Genomic DNA, 22,924 nt, shown 5'->3' with positions numbered 1-22,924 from the left:
TATATATATAGTATATATATATATATATAGTATATATATAATATATAGTATATATATATATATATATATATATATATATATATATATATATATGTATGTGTGTACTATAATAGTATATATATATATATATATATATTTATATATATATATATATATGCATATATGTATATATAGCCCTTCACCCCACCACGCTATCGGCGAATTGTACTCATGCATGTCTTTGTAGGCTAATATATTCTTAGTCCAATTCACGTGCTTGTCCAAATGACGGCCCACACGTAGATATGTGGCATCTAGTGAGGCCAATTAGCACTGCAGAAATCTTATCTGTATCGCAAATGTTTCAAAGCTCTTAAATGCAGCGTGTTTCTTGACCTATCTTCTTGGACGTAGTGAGGTACAGTCGAGATGTGAAATAACCGGATACAAGGTCAGTGCGATCTTCCGAATACCTTGTATATTGTAGTAGTTTAAATAGTGATTCGTTTGGCATGTGGGTGAGCACCATATCTATATATACATCGAAACAGGAAACATTGTAATGCAAGATCGGCAGTCGGAGTACTGTCAAGGCCTATAGCGTGACACTGGAATCATATGAACTTTTATGTCCACAACGCTTACGAACAGACACTACTGATCTGCGGAAACGATGCAAGGACAGACTACGAATTGGACTATGCCATGTTAGCCCATACAATAGCACACTCAAGAGATCGGAGAAGCGTATAACCTCTCTTTACTTATATGTGCACAGTACAGGAACAATATATCTGGATCGTGTCACCACTATCGTGATTGTGTTATTTGTGGTCAATATAGACAATCTGAACGTGATCGTCGCAGGAACCACTTGAGTGATAAGGCTATGCAATAATAACCAGGATTGTAACTAGTGTATTCAGTTAGATAACGCTAAAAAGACTGCCACAAGTATATTCAGATCTGTGGATTTTATTAGTCGGCGTTGCGATGAATGCGCGCATCAGACACCAAACATTACACACGCATATACGAGGGTCTCAAATGCTCGACAAACACTGCGCTGCCCACAACGACCTCAGAAAAGGTATTGGAGGTTTCGCAGCTACTTTCAGTACCGATGAGTACAAACAACCTTCGAGCACTTTGAGACGTGATATTACTTCATCTGCATAGCTGTCGTATTCATGCATTACTATTTTGAATACGTCCGAATAGTCCAGGTTGCTTGATGGTAGATACGCGCGAGCAATACTCTTTTAAGCGAGAAGGAATGCAGTGCTGTGTTAAAAGTGCAACCAACTATTTCATTAGCCGCCGGCTTATGCAGATGAGAGAACAGACTAAATGCATACAATCAGAACGGAGCACGATATATCTCACACAGCCAACTCTTAAAGAAAGGTAACTTCATACCGGACCACTGATGTCAATATCCATTGCGTCAACGTCTGTCATGATGTATGTGTTTCGTAGAGACAACAGAAACTGATGTTTTATTCAACTGTGTAGTAGCTAATTGGGGTATATGTATTCGATAAGTGTATATTCTATTGCTTTTTTGATAGGTTTATGTTAGATTGACCCACTAGCAAAAATTCAGAGAAATCAAGTACACGTCTGCCAGCGTGTAGTATTTCTTTAGCATGTATTGTAAATGTATGTGCGTCGCGACTGCTCGAATAACCTTAAGGTAACTAACATGCAAATACAATACACACAAGTTAAAGTTACCAGTAAGCAAACACAATACACGCAAGTTCAAGTTAAGTTTACACACATACTATTGAAAGAATCGAGTATAGCGCCATGGTCTTAAAAGTCGTCTCTTGTTTTTTATTCTGATTTCATAAGTATTTATTTTGGAGATTTGAGAGTATATTTAGAGGAGCATTTTGCAGTTTTGGCGCTTTTTTTTTTGCCAAACCCACAGCTTTCATATTTGCGACGAGTTTCGGAATCAAGTTTTTGTTTTAAATTCTAGCTCTCATTGATGATCATGGGAGAGAAAGTTTATTTGCGACATTTTAGAGACATCAAAAGAATCGGGCACGTGTATGGTACATATTGCAGCAAATACACTCTTATCAGATCACTGGTAGGATGTTCTATTAGATGAACCACAATTTGCACTCAAACTATAGCTATAATATCAACTGTTTTTCATTCCAGAGGCGATATAAGTCTATCGTATAGTGTGCATTCTGACATACACAATACAGTACACTCGGCTTATAACCACGTAAGATACAATACCAAACCAAATCGAACAAGCAGACATACGCCAACGTTTGACATTCGATTCTAAATACATCAAATAACAATCAATATGAATGATCCGTTTTTTCAGATCGATAACTCCAGTAAACCCCGGGAAAAAGGGGGTGGAAAAAATAAAGGGTTCAAAGTGAGCACACAGTCCAGTGCAAATACAAGTGCAAATACAAATATAAATAGCAATAATAAGCGCAAGCACAACGATGACGATGATATCATTATATCCGATGTAGAAGACAATCTAAACGCTGATCAGGGGTTTGGCAGCAATACACTCAGCGATGACGAGCAAGAGAAGGAGGATAAAGAAAGCGCGGCTGAGAAACGTGTACGATTAGCCAAGGAGTATTTATTAGAGCTGAAGCAAATGGAGGACGCCGAACGGGACGGAAGTGAAGGTAGCACGCGAGATGTCTATATGTATATACTTAATTCACACTTTGGCAGTTGGGTGTTTGTGTATGTCAATCTGCATGCATGCGCATATGCATATCACACACGTGAGTGCCCACGCATATATATAAATATATATATATATATATATTAATTATCTATATATAAATATATATATATAAATTCCTAATCTATATATATATCCATTATATTATATATATATATACATATATATATATATATATATATATATATAATTAATTATATATATATATATATATATATATATGTATTATATATATATATATATATGTGTGTGTGTTTGTGTTTGTAAATACTTATTTATGTTACACACGCATACGGACACACATCCACGCACTTATATATACGCACACGCACACTCACATATGCACACAAATAGGCACAAAGACATCAATTTATATATGTATACGATGGTATACCTGAATACATACACATACACAGAGTTATACGCACACATACGTGCAAACACGCACATATGCATACACACACAAACGCATATGAGTTCACACATACACACACAATTACAGACGTATATATAGAGTCCATATATATATACGTGCACGCATTTATATGTATATATATATACGTACACCAATTTACATATATCCATATATATACATATGTATATAAATATAGATTTATACATATATTTATATTTATATTTATATATATATACTGATACAAATATAGACACACCCACTGACCCACACCTCCACATACCCGTAGTATTTTAATATATATATATATGATAAATATATATATATATATATAAACATATATATGTATATATATTCATATACATATTTATGTATACAAATATATATATAAATATATATATACGTATTTATGTATGTTTATACGTATACATATAAATATATGTCCTTATTTACGAATATATGCATGTATACATGAATCAGTATGTATACACAAAAATATAACCACACACATTATATATATATTTATATATATATATATATATATATAAAGTGTGTCTGCGAGTGTGTCTGTGTATATTTTATGTTCTCCCGATATATATTTGATGGAACTGGTGGGAGTCTTTATTGTCGGATATCGGTAACTATGTTAGGCGCTCTTCGTCGAAATCGATTGCACATGGCTGTGATATATAATATAACTCTTTACTGTTCATATTTGTACTATATTCGTAGATTGGCTGTTCTTACTTCTGGTCTATACCGCGTGATGGGCAATGAAGCAGTAAATTCTATCACTGCCGTGTCTTCAAGGTGATGAGCGTGGTTATTGACGATCCCAAATTGTAGACCGATAGTATATCTATGAGCCACTTTTAACCTGTTTTTGTTCACCCGTTTTTTCTTATCATCAGATGATTCAGATACGGATGTGGTCGGCAACAAGCTCAGAAAAGAGCACAGCGACAAAGCAAACCTCAAGGATGCCGTGATAGCCGACACGCGCACACACACCATCACACAATCGCTCATAAAACGCGTCCGAGGACACAACCTGAGTGTGACTTGTGTTGCCATGTCAGGAGACGAAAAGTACTTATATACCGTGTCGAAGGATTGCAATATAATTAAATGGAGAGTGGAGGACGGTAAGCGATTAGGTACTATTAAGGGCGTCAGTAATGACGCGCCGGATTCAGTGCTAGGGCATAGGACTCCCATAATGGCTGTGGCGGTTACTGCCGATGGCAAATACCTGGTACGTCGACTGCACGGAAAACCATATTGTTGTCAAGTTATCTATAGATTAGTACGAGAATGCATGTTTGCCTAGTGAATGATAAGTAGTGATTGCTGATATGCACGCATTGGGGATGCTCGCTATTATTTTTAGCGATAAGTGAAAAAAAATGAAATATATGTTGGTGCTGACAATGGAATTGATTCTGCACAGATTACCAGACCGTAGAGGACTTGCATCGTACACTATAGTCACCCGATGCTAACCTATCCATTACCGGGTACATGCTAAACTTCATGTAACACCAACGTCGTAAGGTACAGAATTAGACCTTAGTGTGTGCACATCTGTGTCATACACCGCTAAGAATTCTCTCTCATATTGTGCCCACACTTCTCAGGCTACAGCGGGTGGTGAAGAAACAGTGGAAATCTGGAACGCCGACACACTCGCACACATCAAATCCCTATCGGGACACAGAGATGCTATCACGTCACTGGTCTTCAGACGGAATACGCACACACTGTACAGTGGTTCGCTCGATAGAACGTTAAAGGTAGGAGTTTTGCTGAAATGATGTAGACTGTTGCTTATTCAGCCCTGTATATATACCTTAAATTTTACCGGGAGAAGGATATGTAAACACTTTTATTCAGGTAGATAGATTTTATAAGCGTTGTAGAAATCGTTGGGACTGTCCGTATTGGCCAGCACATCTTGACCTTCCGTTGTGTTTGTACTACTCGTATTTCATTTTTCGATGCTTCTATCGTTATTTGTTTCTAAGTTAGGCGCCATACCATGCGGGACTGTCCGTGGCGATCTATGCGCCTCTTTGTCTGTTGTATATCTACTGTGATTTTATCAACATGTATTTGTTTTTTGATATGGTGAATCATTCTATCTACATTGTATTCATGCAAGGGGATATTGAATGTATTGTACTTATTGGCGCTCCCTGAAATGCGGCAGATGTACTGTAATGTGCAGAGGTTATTTGGGATGTATGTCGGACGGCTACTTGTGATACGTAAGTGATGATCCCGTATTGCCCAGTTGTTGAATAGTTGACTACACATACTGTTCAAGTACAACGATAGCTCATGGAAGCATACTGTTTCTCACAGATTTGGGACCTGGATGAGATGGCTTACATTGAGACCCTGTTTGGACATCAGGATGGGCTTACTGCCATTGATAGCTTAACACGGGAGAGGTATGCCGTCAAACTAAGTATATAGAATATATATTATATGTATATATATATATATTTATGTATGCGTATGTGTTCTCTCAGTATTGGGCAGCTATACATATTGACACATACTTCCCATTTGGTGACAAGTCTTTCCCATTGTACATGCTGCCTTAAACTCGATGTATCACGTTTAAGGTGCAACGAAAAATTGGATAGAGTACCACACATCTTTGTGATATCAGCTGTATTGTTTTAGCGACATTAATTGTGCAGCCACACAGAATTTCTGATCAAGCGCGTAGCATCTTTATTCATGCACTAATATATCCCTAAATATAGATGCGTAAGCGTAGGGGGACGCGATCGAACATGCCGTTTATGGAAGATTGTTGAAGAGTCGCAACTGGTGTTCAATGGTCACCGCGGCAACACAGAATCGATATGCATGGTGAACGAGAACATTTGGTGCACGGGGGGTGAGGATGGTACCATTAATGTCTGGAGTGTTTTCAAGAAGAAGCCCACGAGCGCTGTCTTACAGGCACATGCCATGGGCATGAACATACCTGAGGTAGGTCTTTGGCTTGAGAATTGTGTGTACTATCTGATATGAAGTTAGCCTCAACCACTCTGCTTCACTATTCTGGGACGCTTCCACATCTGAAGATAATCAAGAAGCAGAGGATATCATCACATGTTTTTCCATATTGTGACAACTTGTAGCATCCAAGACTTGATATATTGTCAATCTTCGTGGGGAGTCCGATCTTACATGTGTGGTCTTGGTATGTATATTGGACGTACTCTATCTAATGATGCATAGCGATTTTGTCGTAGGAGCTGATGTGTTCATTCATAGATTATACATTGAGCTGCAACGAACACTTTTGTGGTCTTCTAGATGCGAAATGTATACATTCCATATTGTTTTGGTCAAATAAAAAGTTGTCTGGTAGCCGATAACGCCCTATTTGGACTATGGTGAGAATATACGGAACTCTATTATGTGCATAAATCTTATAAGTTTGATACTTGATACTCTCATAAGTGGGGTGGCCCGCGACTCGTAATTCACCTTTTCTTTTATTTGATTGAATGACTTTCAAGTTGTGTTGCGACAGGAGATGATCAGGCGCAACACATGACGCATTGTAGTTATCCAGTTACTTCATGTGACTCATGATGTCATGTATCTAAAACATTGGGAAACACCTGGCCAGTCGCAGGATGCACGTTCTGGCACAAGCAAAACCCCGAATTCTGTTTGTTTGTTTTTCTTATCCATATGGCACATCACATCATTGTTTTTTTTAGGGAGAGCAAACAGACTCAGACTCGGAAGATGAAGCCAGCAATGCACAAGCACAACCCAAAAAGAACGGCACATCACCTGTGAATGACACCTCGAGGAAACCGCACAATGACGGGATCACTAGCACAAGCCAAGGTACCATATTAAGTCTACCTTGGGTTACCGCGCTCGCGTGTATGCCGTTTACGGATCTTATCGCATCGGGATCGAACACGGGCTTTGTGAAGCTATGGCGTTTGAACGAAGATAAGAGCCTGACATGCATCAACGAGATTGCTGTGGTATGTTGAGTTATGATGTCTTGTGCGTTTTCACGGACACCAACAAATTTACAACATATTCGTAGTGTTATACACGATTATTATATCATGGTGTGTTTCGCATTCTCAATAATTGCGCAAGCTCGTACGAATCTGATCCCAAATTTGAAGTGGCTGATTCGTAATCGAACAGTGCCGCTGTATAGGCGTGACTGTGGTGGTAACCCGTTTTGTATTGCTTTTCTACTCAGGAGGGATACATCAATTCGTTGACATTTTCAAAATCCGGGCGATACTTAGTAGCGGGAATAGGGCAAGAACACAGATTAGGACGATGGGAGCGAAACAAGAAGGCCAGGAATGGAGCAGTAGTCATCGATTTTCTTGCACAAGACGAATCTACAAGTGACAGCGAAGCAACAGAAGTAGTAGCGCAATGCTCATAATAAAATGCAATAGAGGTATACAATTTAATGGTCAATATAAATTTGGATGCGGACATAAACTTACAAGTTCGTAGCATTTGCTCGGTTACACTTCGTGTGGCGCCCAGCTCAGCTGAACAGCTGTGCAAAGCGATTTTCTAAAGGAAATAATACATACATATATATATACATACAGACATACATACATACATACATACATGCATGCATACATACATATATATATAGTATATATATATTATATATATATATACATATACATATATATTATATGTATATATATAATATACATATATATATATATATACATATATATATATATATATATATATACATATATATATATGTATATGATAATACTTATGTTCCGAATTTGGCCTGCGAGCACTGCTAAATTGGTTTTAACAGCAAGCGATCTGGATGAAGTTCAAAGTCCAGACCTCCAAAGTCTAGATCCCCCGGTCCACCAGACTTTCTCTCTCTCTCTCTCTAGCCTCTACTAATAACTACAAATAGTAGAGAGCCCCTACTCTCTACTATATAGTATGTAGATATATGTAAAGAGAAAATCCAGCAATCAGACTCTCAGCTTCAGCCCTCAGGCTACCGGCTACAGGCATAATAAGAAAATACAGCCTACATGACCTCTTACAACTCTCTGGGGGGTAAACGAAAAACGTCACAGTCTTTGAACGATACGCAAGATGTCGCGACGTTCTTTTAAATAATTAAAATTGTTGAGAGGGAGAGTCTACAATAGCTAAAGAGAAAATGTCTAAATAATTGACTCCTCTCACTCACTCACTCACTCACTCACTCTCGCTCGCTCAGACTACACTATAGACACTGAATAGAGAGCCTCTCTCTCACTTTCTCATCATCATACATCTCGTGACGACTGTCAGTCGCCACCTAGTGTAGTCAAGTCCGCTGACAGCTGCATAATCGGTGCAACCAAATAGAACAAAACGACCTGTCCTACATGTCGTTTATCGATTACCAACCCAGCTATTTATCGGCACATGACGGAAATATTTATTATGCATACATACACAGTCAGATACTGTTTTTTTTAGAATGCTATGCAAATTGGTAATCACGGCCCTCTGGAAATGTCCACATACATAGTCGAAAGCAAATTCGGCAAACAGCAAGATCTCTGTGTATTTAAAAAATAAATAACTGTTTGTACAAGGGAAAATTGTCATTTGTCTGATTTGCCTTTTGTCCAGAGAACCATTAATTATTTATCAATATTTCTACAAGAGGGTTAGAGTTGAGACTCCGATGAGCCTCTGGGACCAGATAGAGAACTATAAATATTTTCAGGGTGTCTGCCAGAGTCATATCTATTTTTAAATATGAGCTACCCGGGAGAGACTCCCGACTCCCGAGCGATAAACCCTAAAAACAGTTGAACACTTACCCCAGTCACCACTCACCACACTCCCCACTCCACACTCCACAGTTCACTAACACAGTGGCACACTCACAGTCAGACTGGCAATACACTCTCGAGTCTGATGAGTGAGTGACACTGGCTATAATTTAATAAATCACACACACACAAGAGAGATTCGGTGAGTGAGAACTGAGAAGGTCAGAAGGGCGAAAGCCGAACGGCTGAAGGAGAGAAGGCAACAGCCTGCAGTCCTGCACTGCTCTGCAGCGGTGCAACCATCAAGAGGCAGCTGTCGCCTGTCACCCTTCTCTCTCTTCTTTTTTTATTTAGTGTTTGTGTGTGTGTCAACAAGAAGAGTTGTCAGACAGTATGTATGTACAGACTAAATAATTATATGATAAATTAGAAAACTCAGTATCACACGCACAACTTCACAACATACAAGTCACAAGTGACGAGTCACAACTAAATAAGTATTTATATATACTCAACAGTGACAACACAACTCACGCACAACTCCTAAGGTTAAAATTGTACTTTATTCAACCAATAAATAATCGGAGTCGATTAAAAAATCCGCGAGTTGTTCAAAAAAAGGTAAAAAGTAAATAAATATTGTTATCTGCTCCGAGGTAGATCCGACTGACTCTTGGCCCTCAGGTACCCTCGAGTCTAGAGAAAGAGAGTAGAGTATATACATAATAGTAATAACTATTATATCACTATATTTACTATATTAGGACCAACGGAGACTCCTGATTCAGTATGAGTAAAATGTTTTAAAATAATTGAAACTGACGTTTGTCACAGTGTATCTGTGTTTACTAATTTTTTTTAATTTTTACAGCTGTGCTTGTCATAGACTCTTGTCTGTTTCACAGTGTCTTCACTCGCGCTGTCTGAGTCTCATCATATGTAAAATTGTAAATAGCCGTCTGAAATACTGATTTTTTTTTTAATAAGGCTATGCGTTCGTATCCAGTGAGATAAATTTTCCAGAAGGCTATGTATGTTCATATTTATGTGTTTGTAATGTATCCAGATTTATCCTAAATAACTTCCACATGTAAATATTTGTTTCAAAAATATGTATCCCCAGGGCCAGGGGCCAGGGCCCAGTCCCCAGATCCCAATTCCCCTTGGCCATTAGCCCCCAGTCATTTCATATTTGAATATTGTTTATTTTATTAAAAAATATATAAATAGACGATAACGGATAAGAGTTATATCTTGTTTTTATAAAAAAAGAAGAAAAAAACATTTCTTTACACATGAATAAATTAAAATACTTTGACATTGAATTGTTTTGTTAAAAAAATAGTCGCTTTCCAGGACTCCTGAGGGTTTTTTTACAATTCATTTTTTTTAAATACATTCTGATTTGTTTGTCCGTCTTTTTTGTTTTTTTGGTGCTTTGTTTTTAAAAAGAACCAAAAAACAAAACCAATTTCAAAAAGCCAGATAAATATAATTTTCTATTTGTGTCGATGTAAATACCGTCGTTTACCAGCAGAGGCCAGCTTGATACAGTGGTAACCTCGCTTCATGGCCAATGACCTTGCCCCCTGAACGCAAATATTCATGTGGGATGCCAGCAGGGTATCCCGTTTAGTAAAACTTTAAATGAGAATTTAAGTTGATATAAAGTGACCTTTTACGCCATCATGCCACTCGTGAACTAAAAACCCTCCCCCACCCTCCCCTGTCCGAGTGTAAAATGACTTCGGCATTCCTCGTGTATAGAGCTACGATGCTCTGTTGGCTTTGTATATATAGCTGTGTTTTCAGTTTCAAATACAACACTACAATAATTTCATTTTAAGTCAGACACCATGACGCAGTTGGATAATACAGAGCACAAACGCAAGTCGGTGTCTAGTACAACCCACGAGTACGGCTCGGAAGTACTTCCTAGCTGCGTACAGACCAAGATCAAAGGAGACATCAGTGTCGCTGCCACCACCAGTGCTTATACTGGCAACGGTACATCTGAAATCATCGATGAATGCGACCTGCAAGAGATGAAAGAAGCACTTCCTTGGTACAAACAAACACTATGGCGGGTTTGTGTGTTCATATTGTTGGTTGAGATGTGTGAGCGCCTGACGTACTACACCATTGCGGGCTCTCAACGAAATTTCCTTGAAAACACAGGATACTCTAATTTCCAGTCGACTAGTATCAACAGCGCGTTTACTCTGCTGTGCTACGTAACACCTCTTGCCGGTGGTTGGATTGCAGACAGCGTTCTCGGTCGCTACAAGACAATCGCTCTTTTTGCAAGCATATATCTGTGCGGTACGTTTGTAACCGCAGTAGCAGCCTACCCTACAATCATGAATGATGGTCTCTATTTGTTCGGAACGCTTGCACTTATTGCTATTGGAACTGGTGGGATTAAGCCGAATATCAACAATTTCGGTGCTGATCAGTACGATATACCTGGCGAAGCCCGCGAACAAGAGTCCTTCTTCGCGTACTTTTACTGGTGTATTAATATTGGCGCCGCCGTAGCTTTCGGCTACTTAGTTACACTCGCAACAAGCGGTCAGGAACCATCCATTCCTCAAGAATATGGATTCTTTGCTGCATATTGTATAGCCGCAGGCATTATGGTTTTCGCAGTTCTATTTTTCTTTGCCGGCACAACCAGATACACCATGAAACCGCCAGGAGGAGACGCACTGAGAGGTTTAATTCACTACATATATAACGGAGCATTCGGGGCAGAAACAAGGTCGCTCAAAGGTTTGGGATCCGCAGTTGGTTGGGTTTTACTATTCGTTACTCTTGGGTTAGCGCTTGCTCAAGCATTCATCCCCGGTACTACAGGCAAGGTCGTCGGCTACATTGCTTTAGCTACAGCGTTCGTGACAACTTTTCTACTGACTACATGTCATCTGAATAACTCACATTTGGACGGGTGTCCAGATCACAAAAGCCAATACTTTTCCAGGGTTGATGCACAGGCATTTTTAGATACGGTTCCTACTATCGTGATCGGCAACATATCATTTCAAATCTCGTATAATTGTATGATGGGTGTGATGATGTCCCAAGCTTGTCAAATGGATCTTATGGTCGGATCTTCGCAAATCAACGGTTCTTTCTTCAACATCGGCGACTGTTTCTCCATAATTATTTGTACACCCATCTGGGAGAAATTTTTATATCCATTTGTAGAGAGAAGAAAGGGATCACCTGTGACACGCAATCAAAAGCTTGTGAGCGGATTAATTATCACGAGCATAGCTATGTTCATTGCGGCTGGATTGGAATACGCGCGCCGAGCGGCGCCAGTATTAGCGAACACATCGGATTGCTCGCCAAAAAATCCTCTCACAGGAGAAGGGATGCAGATGTCAGATATCTCAGCGTTCTTAATATTTATTCCTTTTGCACTCATCGGTATGGGAGAGATCATGGTGCTGCCTCAGCTGTATTATTTCAGCTATGATCAGACTCCCAAATCTGGTCGCTCCGTAGCCATGGCGTTTAATCTTCTGATTGGTGGTTCATTGTCAAGTGCATTCACATCGGCATTCACAACGGCTATGCAAGGCTTGTATCCGGACAACCTGAACGACGGGCATATCGGTAAGTTTGTGGTGCGCTCTATAATTTTATTTCCAGGACAATTGTAACTTTCATATCTGATATTAATGAGAATTTTTGCACGAAACCATGAATTCAAGCCGTACACATCAACTTATTTAGACATATTTCCCCTTTTTTTCTACAGAGTATTTCTATTATTTGGGTGCCGGATTCGCTCTCTGCGGGATCCCAATCTATTTGTGGGTGTCGAACCAGTTTGTGGCCAAAGACTTCCGTACTGAAGCAGATCCTGTAGAAACAACTATTCAGCTCGAATTAGGAAGCGCCGAGAAGAAGACTTCCACCAACCAGCTACAGTTCGAGTTAGGCGACTCAGAGAAGAAAATTTCTACTAAGCAGTCAAATATTTGTTAAGTTTCCACAGAGGGATTTAAACGACTTTAGCTAGTGCAGCTAATAACAACAATGAAAACCGCGAACGAATCATCGAGTGAAAAACTGAAAATGTATGCCAGTTTGTAATGTCGGCTCGACTCGGCCGCTAAGGCGCAGACTTTCTTGGGATTTTAAACAATATTATTTACTTTTAACATACAGCCGAGCAAGGCCAAGACGGCAACATACGTATTATTTTTAAAAAATATTCAAAAAAGAGATAAATATGATGTAAAATTGGTTTATTTATTTATTTGTATTTTTTATTCCGATTGCCCGGGCCCAGAAGAAGTGGGGAACCCTGCACCGGAATTTTGTTTTTTGAGAATATAAAGTCAAGAATGAATTCAAACACAAAATTATGGCAGTAAGAAGCACTTACTGGCAGTACAAGGCTGCAATACTTTCCTATATAATTGATGTGATCTCTGCAAATAGAACAATAAATAATGCGCCTTAATGCTTACCTTGGTGTAGTGAGTGCTTTCCGCTTACGAGCATATGAGAGCAAATCGAAAAACCTTAGTCTGTTACTCGAACTCGAAGAGATTATCAGAGACACAATAAATCCGAAGGTAAGGGGAATAGCGAGCTTCATGCACAGGGTTGACTTGGACGAAAACACTCCGGGCAACGGATTCCGTTCGAACATAGCGCATGCTCTTGAGATATCTACGAAATGCCGCCAAAGTCGTATGTGGTTCAAATCGAACCAAGTCCATATCCAGAAGAATAATTCTGCTCAGAACTCAGTGCGATATTCTAGATATTTCTCTCGCATGTGAGGCCGCGGTCGATGAAGAAAATATACTGTTCAACGATGGAGATTTGGCACAAAATGAGGCGCTGTGGAACAAGATATCAAATATTGACAAAACTTGCTTCTATAGCCAGATGAAAGCGCTACACTGTGAAGGTGCCGTGCGTGCAACGATGGACTTCATGTTGGCGTTCACTGCGAGTAATAGCTTCAACCGTGGAATCCTGGGTAGAGAAGTACAGGTATTGACCAAGATGACAACTAGCGCCTCGCTACCTTTGTACGCCCTCAATGCGGACTTGCGGGCATCAAAGATAGTCACAGAATTCCAGAAAAGCGATATGCAATTCTTGAAAGACTTCTGGAATGTTTTTGAAACGAGCGGGATGAAACGTGTGCTACAGATTAAAGCCCCGTCTGCTGGCGTGCGATTCCACGTATCTGCTAGAGATGACATCAAACTCTCTCACAGGCACCCGGAGGCGAATTCGGGTAGAGAGAGTGGGCAACCTAAGATAGAGTCAATCGAAACGAATGTTCCAGCGCCGCTGCTAGATCAAATAACAGTTCGTGTGATTCGCACTCAGAAAGGTTCTGGTACGTTTGAAACGCTGCCGTTGAACAAGCTGCAAGCCAGTTTTATGAATAAGATACCAATAGTATGGAGCAAGGAGCAAGCTCCCGATGTATCCGTCAAACCCTCAGTTGACCATATGGGACGTGCTACTAATAAAAGCACTCGCAAACCGGGCATTCTATTCCATATACACGGAGGAGGATTCGTAGCCCAAACTTCGCGAAGTCACCAGGCGTATCTGAAGAAGTGGGCTCAGCAGTTAGACGGGATGGTGGTCAGCATCGACTACTCACTCGCACCCGAGGCCAAGTTCCCTGTTGCGCTAGACGAATGCTTCTACATGTATGCGTGGGTATTTCAACACGCCCACCAGATGGGTCATGATCCCAACAACATCTGCATATCAGGCGATAGCGCTGGCGGGAATTTGACATTGGCTTTGGGACTAAGATTGCACAAGAGGGATTACCACTACCTAAAGCACTGCAGGCAAGCTATCCAGCCGCATGTATTAAGAAGCTCATATCACCGGCGCGTCTGAATGCAGCGGCAGATATTCTGCTGCCACTCAGCGTGTTTGCCATCACTATGGGTGCCTACATCCCTGAGGGCCAAAAAGTGACTCCCTCGGCTCTCTTATCTCCTTGGCATGCCACAGATGATATGCTGAGCAAGCTCCCGCCTACCTATATTGTCGTTGGCACGAATGACCTCTTGTTAGACGACTCGATAGAATTTGCACGCAAGCTGAGACGGGCCCGGGGTGAGGTACATCTGCATGAGGCCGATAAGGTGACGCATGGCTTCCTACAACTCGAAGATGCCGGAGGTGTACATACTCGTGCAGCAGCGAAGGCTTCACTGTCACATCTTAAGGAAATGTACGCACTGCCAAATACTAGCGACTGGAGCATTGATCAAGCGGAATATGAGATGGGCTGGATCCGGACGCAGAGCCAGGCATGTGACACAGAAGTTAACCCCATGACCATCGGAAAGGCGACTGCTGCATAAACATGGTCATAACGACCACGGTCGGTGTATAATCCATATTGTGCATTTGGTGTGGGGACGATTTATGACAACATTGTGATACTGAGCGTGATATCTTATCAGATAATCAGTATCGTGCTGCGAATCATGGAGTTCAGCATCTATTGAGACGTATTACAATTTTAAATTATTCGCATGACATTATAAAGAATATAATATCCAGCACATAGACAACAATGTCATCCAGTACAGTCGATGAATTAATAATAATAAATAATAAAATAAAAGAATAATAGAATAAAAATAAAAACAATGATATTAATAATAATAATAATAATATAAAAACGATAACATATACAAATAAATATATATACATACACACACACACACACACATATATATATATGTATTTTATATTCACACACACACACACACATATATATATATATATTATATTCACACACACACACACACATATATATATATATACATGCATACATGCATACATGCATACATAAAGACACACACACACACACATATATATATATATATATATAAATATTTATAGTATACTTACATACTTACATACTTACATACATACAAACATACATACATATATACATATATATGTGATGCCAATTTTATCCCTGCTTATTCTACAAGACACATCAGCGCTTAATTTTCCGTTTTCCGAACTCCTTTAAATCCCATTGAAGCAAGTACATAAACGGCAAAGGACAATCGCATCAATCGCATTACTAGTCAGCTAACTAATTCTTTATATCCGCTTGCGATACGTCTAGTTGTCTTAGATGTCACCTCTTGGTGCCCGGTTGTACCTTACAAGTCTCTAGAGCCTTCTTCTTGGGCTGCCTTTTCCTTGGCCGCTTTGATTTTGATTGAGAGTTATTTTTCTCTCCATTTGGGTTCGAAGATTTGTTCTGCCCCGTTTTTACGTCGGAAGTTACGGAGATTTTACCTATAAAAAAACACGAATACAAAGTCGTGATGTGCATCTTTGTGGTGTGACGCATCCCAGCAGGAGTAAGTCGCAGAGTCAACTATACTCCGCAAACCTGAAGACGCTCTTGTGTACAAACTTGTTAACAGTAGAGCCCCGTAAAATCGAGAGATCGCTTCTAATTGCACGAAAACTTTATAGCCAACCACAGAGATCTATCCTGTGCATGGATGTCCAGGCTTAATAAAGATTCAATCATCCTCGCTAATCAACCTCGCCGGTCCAACCCTGAGCCGAACGAGTGCCAAGTGCGGAATTAAAACCCGAGCAGCCGATGCGATGAATAGCAAAACCAAACATGAGAGGACATAATCTGTCATAATCGACTACCTACCTGTATTTTTCGTCAATTGTAGTTCCGTGATTTTGGCTTTGACTTTCCGGTACATGGGCAGAAGGCATTTCGCATCAAGAGCTGTGGTTGAAGGGTCAATTGGGATAAGCAAGAGCGTGAGAAAGCGTTTAAACGTCCATCAAACTGTATCCGTTGTCGAATCAATGCACTTCAGTGATACGCACGATCGTATACAAAAGTAAATACGTAAATAGCGGAAATTACGTCGAAAAAAAAATTCTGCAGAACTCCCGTAGGTGATCCCGAGACAACAGGTGACACGAACACACCCGTGCGCGTCTGAAACGATTGGCACGCATAGTTGCCAGCACGAAGTTTGAATACGTAGTCAAAACCAAGTGGCAAATGCGGACGACCTCTCATGAGATACTTGTATCTAGCAGAATACATTTACATGTATAGAAGCACAAAGGTTCAAACTTTGTTAAGAACATAGTACAACATACCAGCGCGTACTATACGTAGTAATTAATAGTTTAGAATACCTTTACATGTATAGATGCGCAAAGGTTCATACTTTGTTAAGAACATAGTACAACATACCAGCGTACTCCTCTTGACTTTTCCTGAGAGGTCGTCTCTCCCAATCAGACATCTGATTGCGCTTGTCCAGGGCATTGCCAAACCAGAACTATAGAATAGAGCGTAGATGTGTGGATAAATCCGGACGGAGAGACATATGGAGAGGAACAGGCCTTTGGAAACTCTGTCCCACATAGGTACAGTTCGGAACTACATCCTAGCGATTGGCTACACACACTCATACAACTCACGCATTGTAGACTGAACTACATGTGAAGCGACATAGCAAAGGTCTAGAGACCTCCATACGACTGCGTTTGAGACTAGTAACATCTCTGGGCACAAGCATTGGCACAGTCGGTAGAACATACTTTACAAGCACCGCTAAGCCCACCCTTCAAATCATACTCCGGCGAAAACTCCACCAGTTGTTTCTGAAAGTGTAGAAAGTGTATAGAAAACAAGAGGCGGATCAGATTGTCATGCGCAGCAAGGTGGCCAGTGGTTAATCATGTTAGGTATATTTGTATATGCATGTGATTGGTTTGTGAATGTGAATGATAAACGCTCAATCTCGTAGTGTGTTGCAAGCCGAACCTCGAGAGGAAACGAATGAATGGCTACAGAACATAAAATATCCACACAGACACGACCCTACAGAATACATTTGTTTGCAGTTCGCATTACTTATACACCACAGTTTCATACTTTAAAATATGCATGCAGAAAGTATTAGAACATGCCTCGCAGAACCTTGAGAAAAAGACGAAGATTTGCAAGTGTCTCACTGCAAAGGCACGTAACATGAAAGACGAGCCCAGTAAAGCCCTCGACAAGGACATATTATAGCTGCTACCAGAACATGCATTCCTGAATAGTACTGGGTGTTTGTGAAGGACAAGGTCAACCGATCGCACAAGTATGCGACATGCACTGATGAAGCCTAAACCCGAAAACCCTAAAAGCCATGCAGTAGCAGCACTGCCTCCACATGGACATAACATATATCAGATATCAATCCTCATTGCTAACGACAATTTACATCCACACAAGCCCATCACTTACATCCCATACAACCACTCACCCCCACCACATATACCCCATACAACCACTCACCCCCATTGTCTGCACATCGTGCACATTGCTTAGATTGATTGAGGCGTCGCCTGTGGCCGTTTTAAGCATCGCACTGTCACCACTCAATCCGTAGCCTAGCGAGGACAAATGCATTGAATTGGTTAGATAGTCGCGTGAACATCAGTGACGTTCGGTGTGCACAAGGATGTGCATACACTTTATAGTGCGGCTACGCACAGTTCCAAATCTGCCTGATTAAACACCAGATGTATGCCTGACGACACATGTTCGGACAAATGTGCATGGCACTGGTGCATAGCGTAGTGATCGATGCAGACAACGAGTACACACATATCGATGCAACGCATGGATATAGATAGAACGTGGCTACCTACCCATGTGTTGGACAGATGCACGAGTGCCGTAGCAGATATGACATGCACACAAGCAAATATGACATGCATACAAGCAAGCCGCATAAAAACACCACAATCCTCATATTGGTTGATAACTTTCCGCATAAAAACACCACAATCCTCATATTGGTTGATAACTTTCCACATACACTACTGTCCAGTTTAATGGAGACTCCTTCCCAAATATACTTTCAAAAAAAAAAATGCGCGGACACCCTCGGCAAAAACTTCGACTCGGCATTGGTAAATCATAGTTCTATGCGTGTCTAGCTAATAACTTACCAATGAGGGTCACGTTGGGGGCACTAAGCAATTTGGCTGCAAACTGCTGTATGGCGGTTGTTGGCAGCTTTACCATGTCGATAAAGAAGCATAGATCGTCCGTAGCCAACTGCCACAGCGCGCATCGGTCGGTGTCGATTGTGAATAGTCTGGGTCGCCTTCATATGCCGTGCAGGGGTATTTCACAATTGAAAGGGTCAATAGACGCACTTGGGCCTGTGTCAACATGGCTATATAACCTATTCTGCTCAACGTGACTATATACGTTGTTCTATTCAACGTGACTATATACGTTATTACTATTTAGGTTATTCTGCTCAACATGACTATACACGTTATTACTATATACGTTATTCTGCTCAACAGGACTAAATACGCTGTTCTGTTCCTGAATTCTGCATGGGCTCAAGTGTGTATTATATTTACACGTTTGTGTATCTCGGTTGTGAGTTGCTAATCAGTGCGTCTTCATGTGTCCCCTGTATCTGTCAGCCTTCGCTGTATGCTTCGAAAACATCAAACACGCTCGATAGGTCCGCGCAAGTGTGTCTGAGCGTCTCACGCAGCCAGCCAAATAACCACTTAAAGACGGTTCAAAAGAATACCCCCGCGAGAATTGGACCGGTGTTAAAATGGCATCCCAACACTCTCCGAAGCCAGGTTTAAACAAAAGGTAGGCACAAATATCCGAGACGAACTGAGTATATCTCGTTATATACATCCAAAAACATACATTGAACTACACACACAACCCTAAACCCAACACACCATTCAAAGTCCATGCCTACAAACGTGCTGTCGGCTGTAAGCGTTGTTAAACACGCATCGAGTTCCTCTTGGGTGGACACCATGTATAGTTGCAGAGGCATTGTACCCACCTGGGAGAGGGTCAGGAACGCCTCGGGTACTGCTTTCCTGTCCTTTGCTGCGCCGTACAAGAGTTTGAACGGATTCAGTACACGCACGGGGAGAGGTCTAGGCACGTACATGCTGGAGGGGCCCACTTTAGGCGTTTGTGGGCTGTCACTCGGTGCGTGCGTGGGTATCCACGTGCACGTTGTTCACAAACTATGCGCGTTAAGCCGAAAACGAAGATACGTATGTTCGCTGTGCAACCTCACTCAGTGTTGCGATGCTGTTTTATTTCGTACATCAATGTGTCGTGCAGAAAGAAGGGCAAGCACACTCTTCCACGTATATGTTCGTGTATGTATACATATTTTATGGCCATTCAACCATACATATTAGTCCTGGATACGGGAATCAATCGGTGCATGCAAAAGTGCCTAGGTGCCTATACCTACATGTATCAGCACTCGATAAGAAATGCCAACGTACCTAGATTATAAGGCTCTTCCGGTGCGAGGTAGGGCGAGCCTCCGCCGCACAACGTGTTGAAGTAACTTTTGGCGCCAAATTGAGTTCTGAACCATTGCTTTGAAGGGAAGTGCTGTTTCGTGCGCTCGAAGATGTCATCTGCCCGCAGGGACGTATGCCAAACAAATAAGGAATCGGTGGCAAAACGCACTCCAACAAAATGCCAGAGATTCAAGCTACACATAGCGTAGACCGATGATGCAAGTACATATTTGCGCACTTACAGATGCGCAGAGAATGATATACGCAATTCGTCCTGTTTTATCGTTCAACGATAAGTTTGAGGTTTCATGTTGAAGCGGTGTACAGGTACGTACACTGTTGTAGCTAGATGCAAGATTGCTTCGTGGATGCTAATACATCTATCTAGCACCCTCCGCTCTGCGTAGCTCAACATCAATGTTCAGATTGGCAGAACACACCAGTATGTAACAAGAACAAATCTAGTAATCCTCTGATACGGTCAAACCATGCGCTGTATACCCTCAGTAGTGTACGTGTCGAGTTATACAAGCTGAGAGTATCTATCGAAATAAGTGCTGCTCCAACTACTGTACGGTACAGTGAGTATACAGTTTGAATACTTCATGCATTGCACACCATCGCGATATTCCCTCACACTGTCTATAACAGTCGGTCGATAGTAAGCAGAGATCGCACAATACGGTCCGAGTCCCATAAGCGACAGAGTAAGTGGGGGTGCAGTACAACGTGCATACACAACGGCAGCGTAGATGTACCCCGAAACGTAGACGTGCGCAGTGGCGGTGTGTACTACTACGCACAGAGAATACGGTACAAGACGAGGCTTACACTGAAACAGCTCGTGGGCCTTCCCAAACAAGACCAGTAGCTCGTTCCAGTTGGCTATGTCGCCTGTCTGCTTCATGCGACTGAAGAACATGAAGTTGAGCATGGCCATGTCCATCAGCAGGAACATGTTTTTGAACTCCCCATTCTCCACATGCCGCTTTGTGAGTCCGCCACCGATTTGTGTTTTGTTGATCTTCTTGATGAAATTGATCATATGCGTGTGTTTCCCGCCTTTTGTCTCTCTGCGCTCGACCAGTATCTCACATTCTCGTTCTGTGCGTAATAATTGTAAGTCATCGCGATTGGTGGCATTTGTACTTGAACGTCAATTGCGACATTGAGTCCTCTATTCGATGAAACCGATATACATCCTACATATGTACGATGAAAGGCGAATAATGATCTACTAGTCTATATGCGTCATCTATGTACATGTATGCTGAGTGATGCAACGGGAGCGTGGATATGAGAATCAGTGTGATGGCACAAAGAGCGAGATCACATCCACTAGCTCTTAACGAGAGTATGGGAGAAATGGCTAGCAGAGCATCTGTGCAACCGCCATCATGGATGACAAGTCACAGTGGTAGTCACAATCTAGAACGTACACATCAAAGCACATATGTTGGCAACAAACACGATGCGCCACTTGCCTAGGTACTGAAGAACAGGCTCTACATCAGTCGGTTTACGAAACAGCTTCTGAAGTACAGAGGTTTCCTGATTCTGGATCAATGCTGCGACGAGTATGGGCATGTCAATGTCCTTGCCCAGATTGTACTGCATCGCGAAGCGCAGGCCCAATTTCGGATCCTCCCTGAAGAGCTATATACCATATACGGATATGAAGGTGAGATATAACGTGAGAATCGATGCACCTCTAATAATACTAGGCCGTACCTATAACGACGACGCTTGCCGGCCATGACGAGATATAACACAATCCATACATATAAGATGAGCCCATGTTTATCCTGCATAGGTAGCAAATGCTAATATGCACTTGCCACCAGCAAGAGCGGAGTGAATCCTCCGCAAACCCAAATTAGGTAAAAGAAAACATTCGAATAGGCCAGGCCAGTCCAAGATTAGTAAGCAATCACCACAACACCGAAATTGTATCTTCTCATAGCAAATTAAAACTACGCTCACTAGCACTGAAAGTATCAGTCACTGCACATATGCACCTCGGCAGTTTACAATATTCGCACACAGCCTGACGAGACGCAGTCTATAGCCACTCTCCTGGACCGCGAATTATTACAGCCTTGTCAATCGAGTGCCCACCCTTTGGAAACCACACCTACAGAGTACCACAGACACGGTTGCATTCATTTCTATGCGAGCACAACAGCTACATACCTCTGTAGCCTTTTGGGCGAGATTCTGCGTTATCTGAGGGTCATCTATCTTAACGTCAAATGTACGAATGACCTGTGCTAGTGAGGTCTCTGGAATCCTGGGCAGCAACGCCAACACTTGTTGGCGATCGTTGTCTGTCACGAATACTGATTCAGATATGAAGGTTTCAGAATAGAAATGTGCGCAATCGGGTTCCGGAGTTGAGACAAATATGATCAAGAAAAAACGGTTATTTTGTAATAAAAACGGAAACTGCATGCCCTTGCGCACACGGTATATCAATTCAGATTCACCAACATTGGTCTACATATATAGATATATATTTAAATATATGTATATACCGATGTCTACACAAAGATACAGACCCTCCCCCACACACACTCACTTTTATAT

At 41.3% G+C, this 22,924-nt stretch overlaps 6 protein-coding genes across 6 annotated transcripts in view; 4 read left to right on the top strand and 2 right to left on the bottom strand.

The window, feature by feature from the left end:
- SARC_06182 (replication factor C subunit 2) overlaps positions 1-1,755 on the bottom strand; it is a 7,933-nt gene extending 6,178 nt beyond the window's left edge. Inside the window, exon 1 of the mRNA XM_014299921.1 lies at positions 1,399-1,755. Coding sequence (XP_014155396.1) covers positions 1,399-1,440 — 42 coding nt within the window. The 5' untranslated portion in view covers positions 1,441-1,755. The remainder of the gene's footprint in view (positions 1-1,398) is intronic.
- Positions 1,756-2,087: 332 nt separating this feature from the next.
- On the top strand, positions 2,088-7,600 carry SARC_06181 (hypothetical protein). The gene is made up of 7 exons (XM_014299920.1): positions 2,088-2,657; positions 4,043-4,386; positions 4,769-4,924; positions 5,496-5,584; positions 5,906-6,137; positions 6,881-7,159; positions 7,390-7,600. The coding sequence occupies exons 1-7, from the start codon at positions 2,312-2,314 to the stop codon at positions 7,582-7,584; spliced, it is 1,641 nt and encodes a 546-aa protein (XP_014155395.1). The 5' UTR covers positions 2,088-2,311; the 3' UTR covers positions 7,585-7,600.
- A 3,215-nt stretch (positions 7,601-10,815) lies between these two features.
- On the top strand, positions 10,816-12,955 carry SARC_06180 (hypothetical protein; the record flags this gene model as incomplete). The annotated part of the gene is made up of 2 exons (XM_014299919.1): positions 10,816-12,580; positions 12,726-12,955. The coding sequence occupies 2 exons, from the start codon at positions 10,816-10,818 to the stop codon at positions 12,953-12,955; spliced, it is 1,995 nt and encodes a 664-aa protein (XP_014155394.1).
- A 678-nt stretch (positions 12,956-13,633) lies between these two features.
- On the top strand, positions 13,634-14,854 carry SARC_06179 (hypothetical protein; the record flags this gene model as incomplete). The annotated part of the gene is made up of 1 exon (XM_014299918.1): positions 13,634-14,854. One exon carries the CDS (start codon positions 13,634-13,636, stop codon positions 14,852-14,854), a length of 1,221 nt encoding a protein of 406 aa, XP_014155393.1.
- Positions 14,855-14,901: 47 nt separating this feature from the next.
- On the top strand, positions 14,902-15,327 carry SARC_06178 (hypothetical protein; the record flags this gene model as incomplete). The annotated part of the gene is made up of 1 exon (XM_014299917.1): positions 14,902-15,327. The coding sequence occupies one exon, from the start codon at positions 14,902-14,904 to the stop codon at positions 15,325-15,327; it is 426 nt and encodes a 141-aa protein (XP_014155392.1).
- A 730-nt stretch (positions 15,328-16,057) lies between these two features.
- On the bottom strand, positions 16,058-22,678 carry SARC_06177 (hypothetical protein; the record flags this gene model as incomplete). Its single annotated transcript, XM_014299916.1, has 11 exons — positions 16,058-16,285; positions 16,662-16,742; positions 17,226-17,313; positions 17,576-17,638; positions 18,321-18,415; positions 18,980-19,137; positions 19,748-19,904; positions 20,318-20,455; positions 21,170-21,442; positions 21,823-21,994; positions 22,532-22,678. Coding segments are annotated over 11 exons (1,536 nt in total), but the record flags the coding sequence as incomplete, so codon positions are not given.
- Positions 22,679-22,924: the final 246 nt, after the last annotated feature.

The sequence above is a fragment of the Sphaeroforma arctica genome (assembly GCF_001186125.1).
Source record: "Sphaeroforma arctica JP610 unplaced genomic scaffold supercont1.431, whole genome shotgun sequence".
In the NCBI taxonomy this organism is placed as follows: domain Eukaryota; class Ichthyosporea; order Ichthyophonida; genus Sphaeroforma; species Sphaeroforma arctica.
Note: the sequence above shows the minus strand (reverse complement) of the source record. Positions and strands in the feature narration are given on the sequence as shown.

What these genes read in the sequence shown, in the direction of transcription:
- SARC_06181 (XM_014299920.1), top strand. Translation starts at nt 2,312, where the DNA reads ATGAATGATCCGTTTTTTCAGATCGATAACTCCAGTAAACCCCGGGAA. An exon ending in CTGCCGATGGCAAATACCTG is followed by an intron (nt 4,387 to 4,768) that starts GTACGTCGACTG and finishes CACACTTCTCAG; the next exon opens with GCTACAGCGGGTGGTGAAGA. An exon ending in TGGGCATGAACATACCTGAG is followed by an intron (nt 6,138 to 6,880) that starts GTAGGTCTTTGG and finishes TGTTTTTTTTAG; the next exon opens with GGAGAGCAAACAGACTCAGA.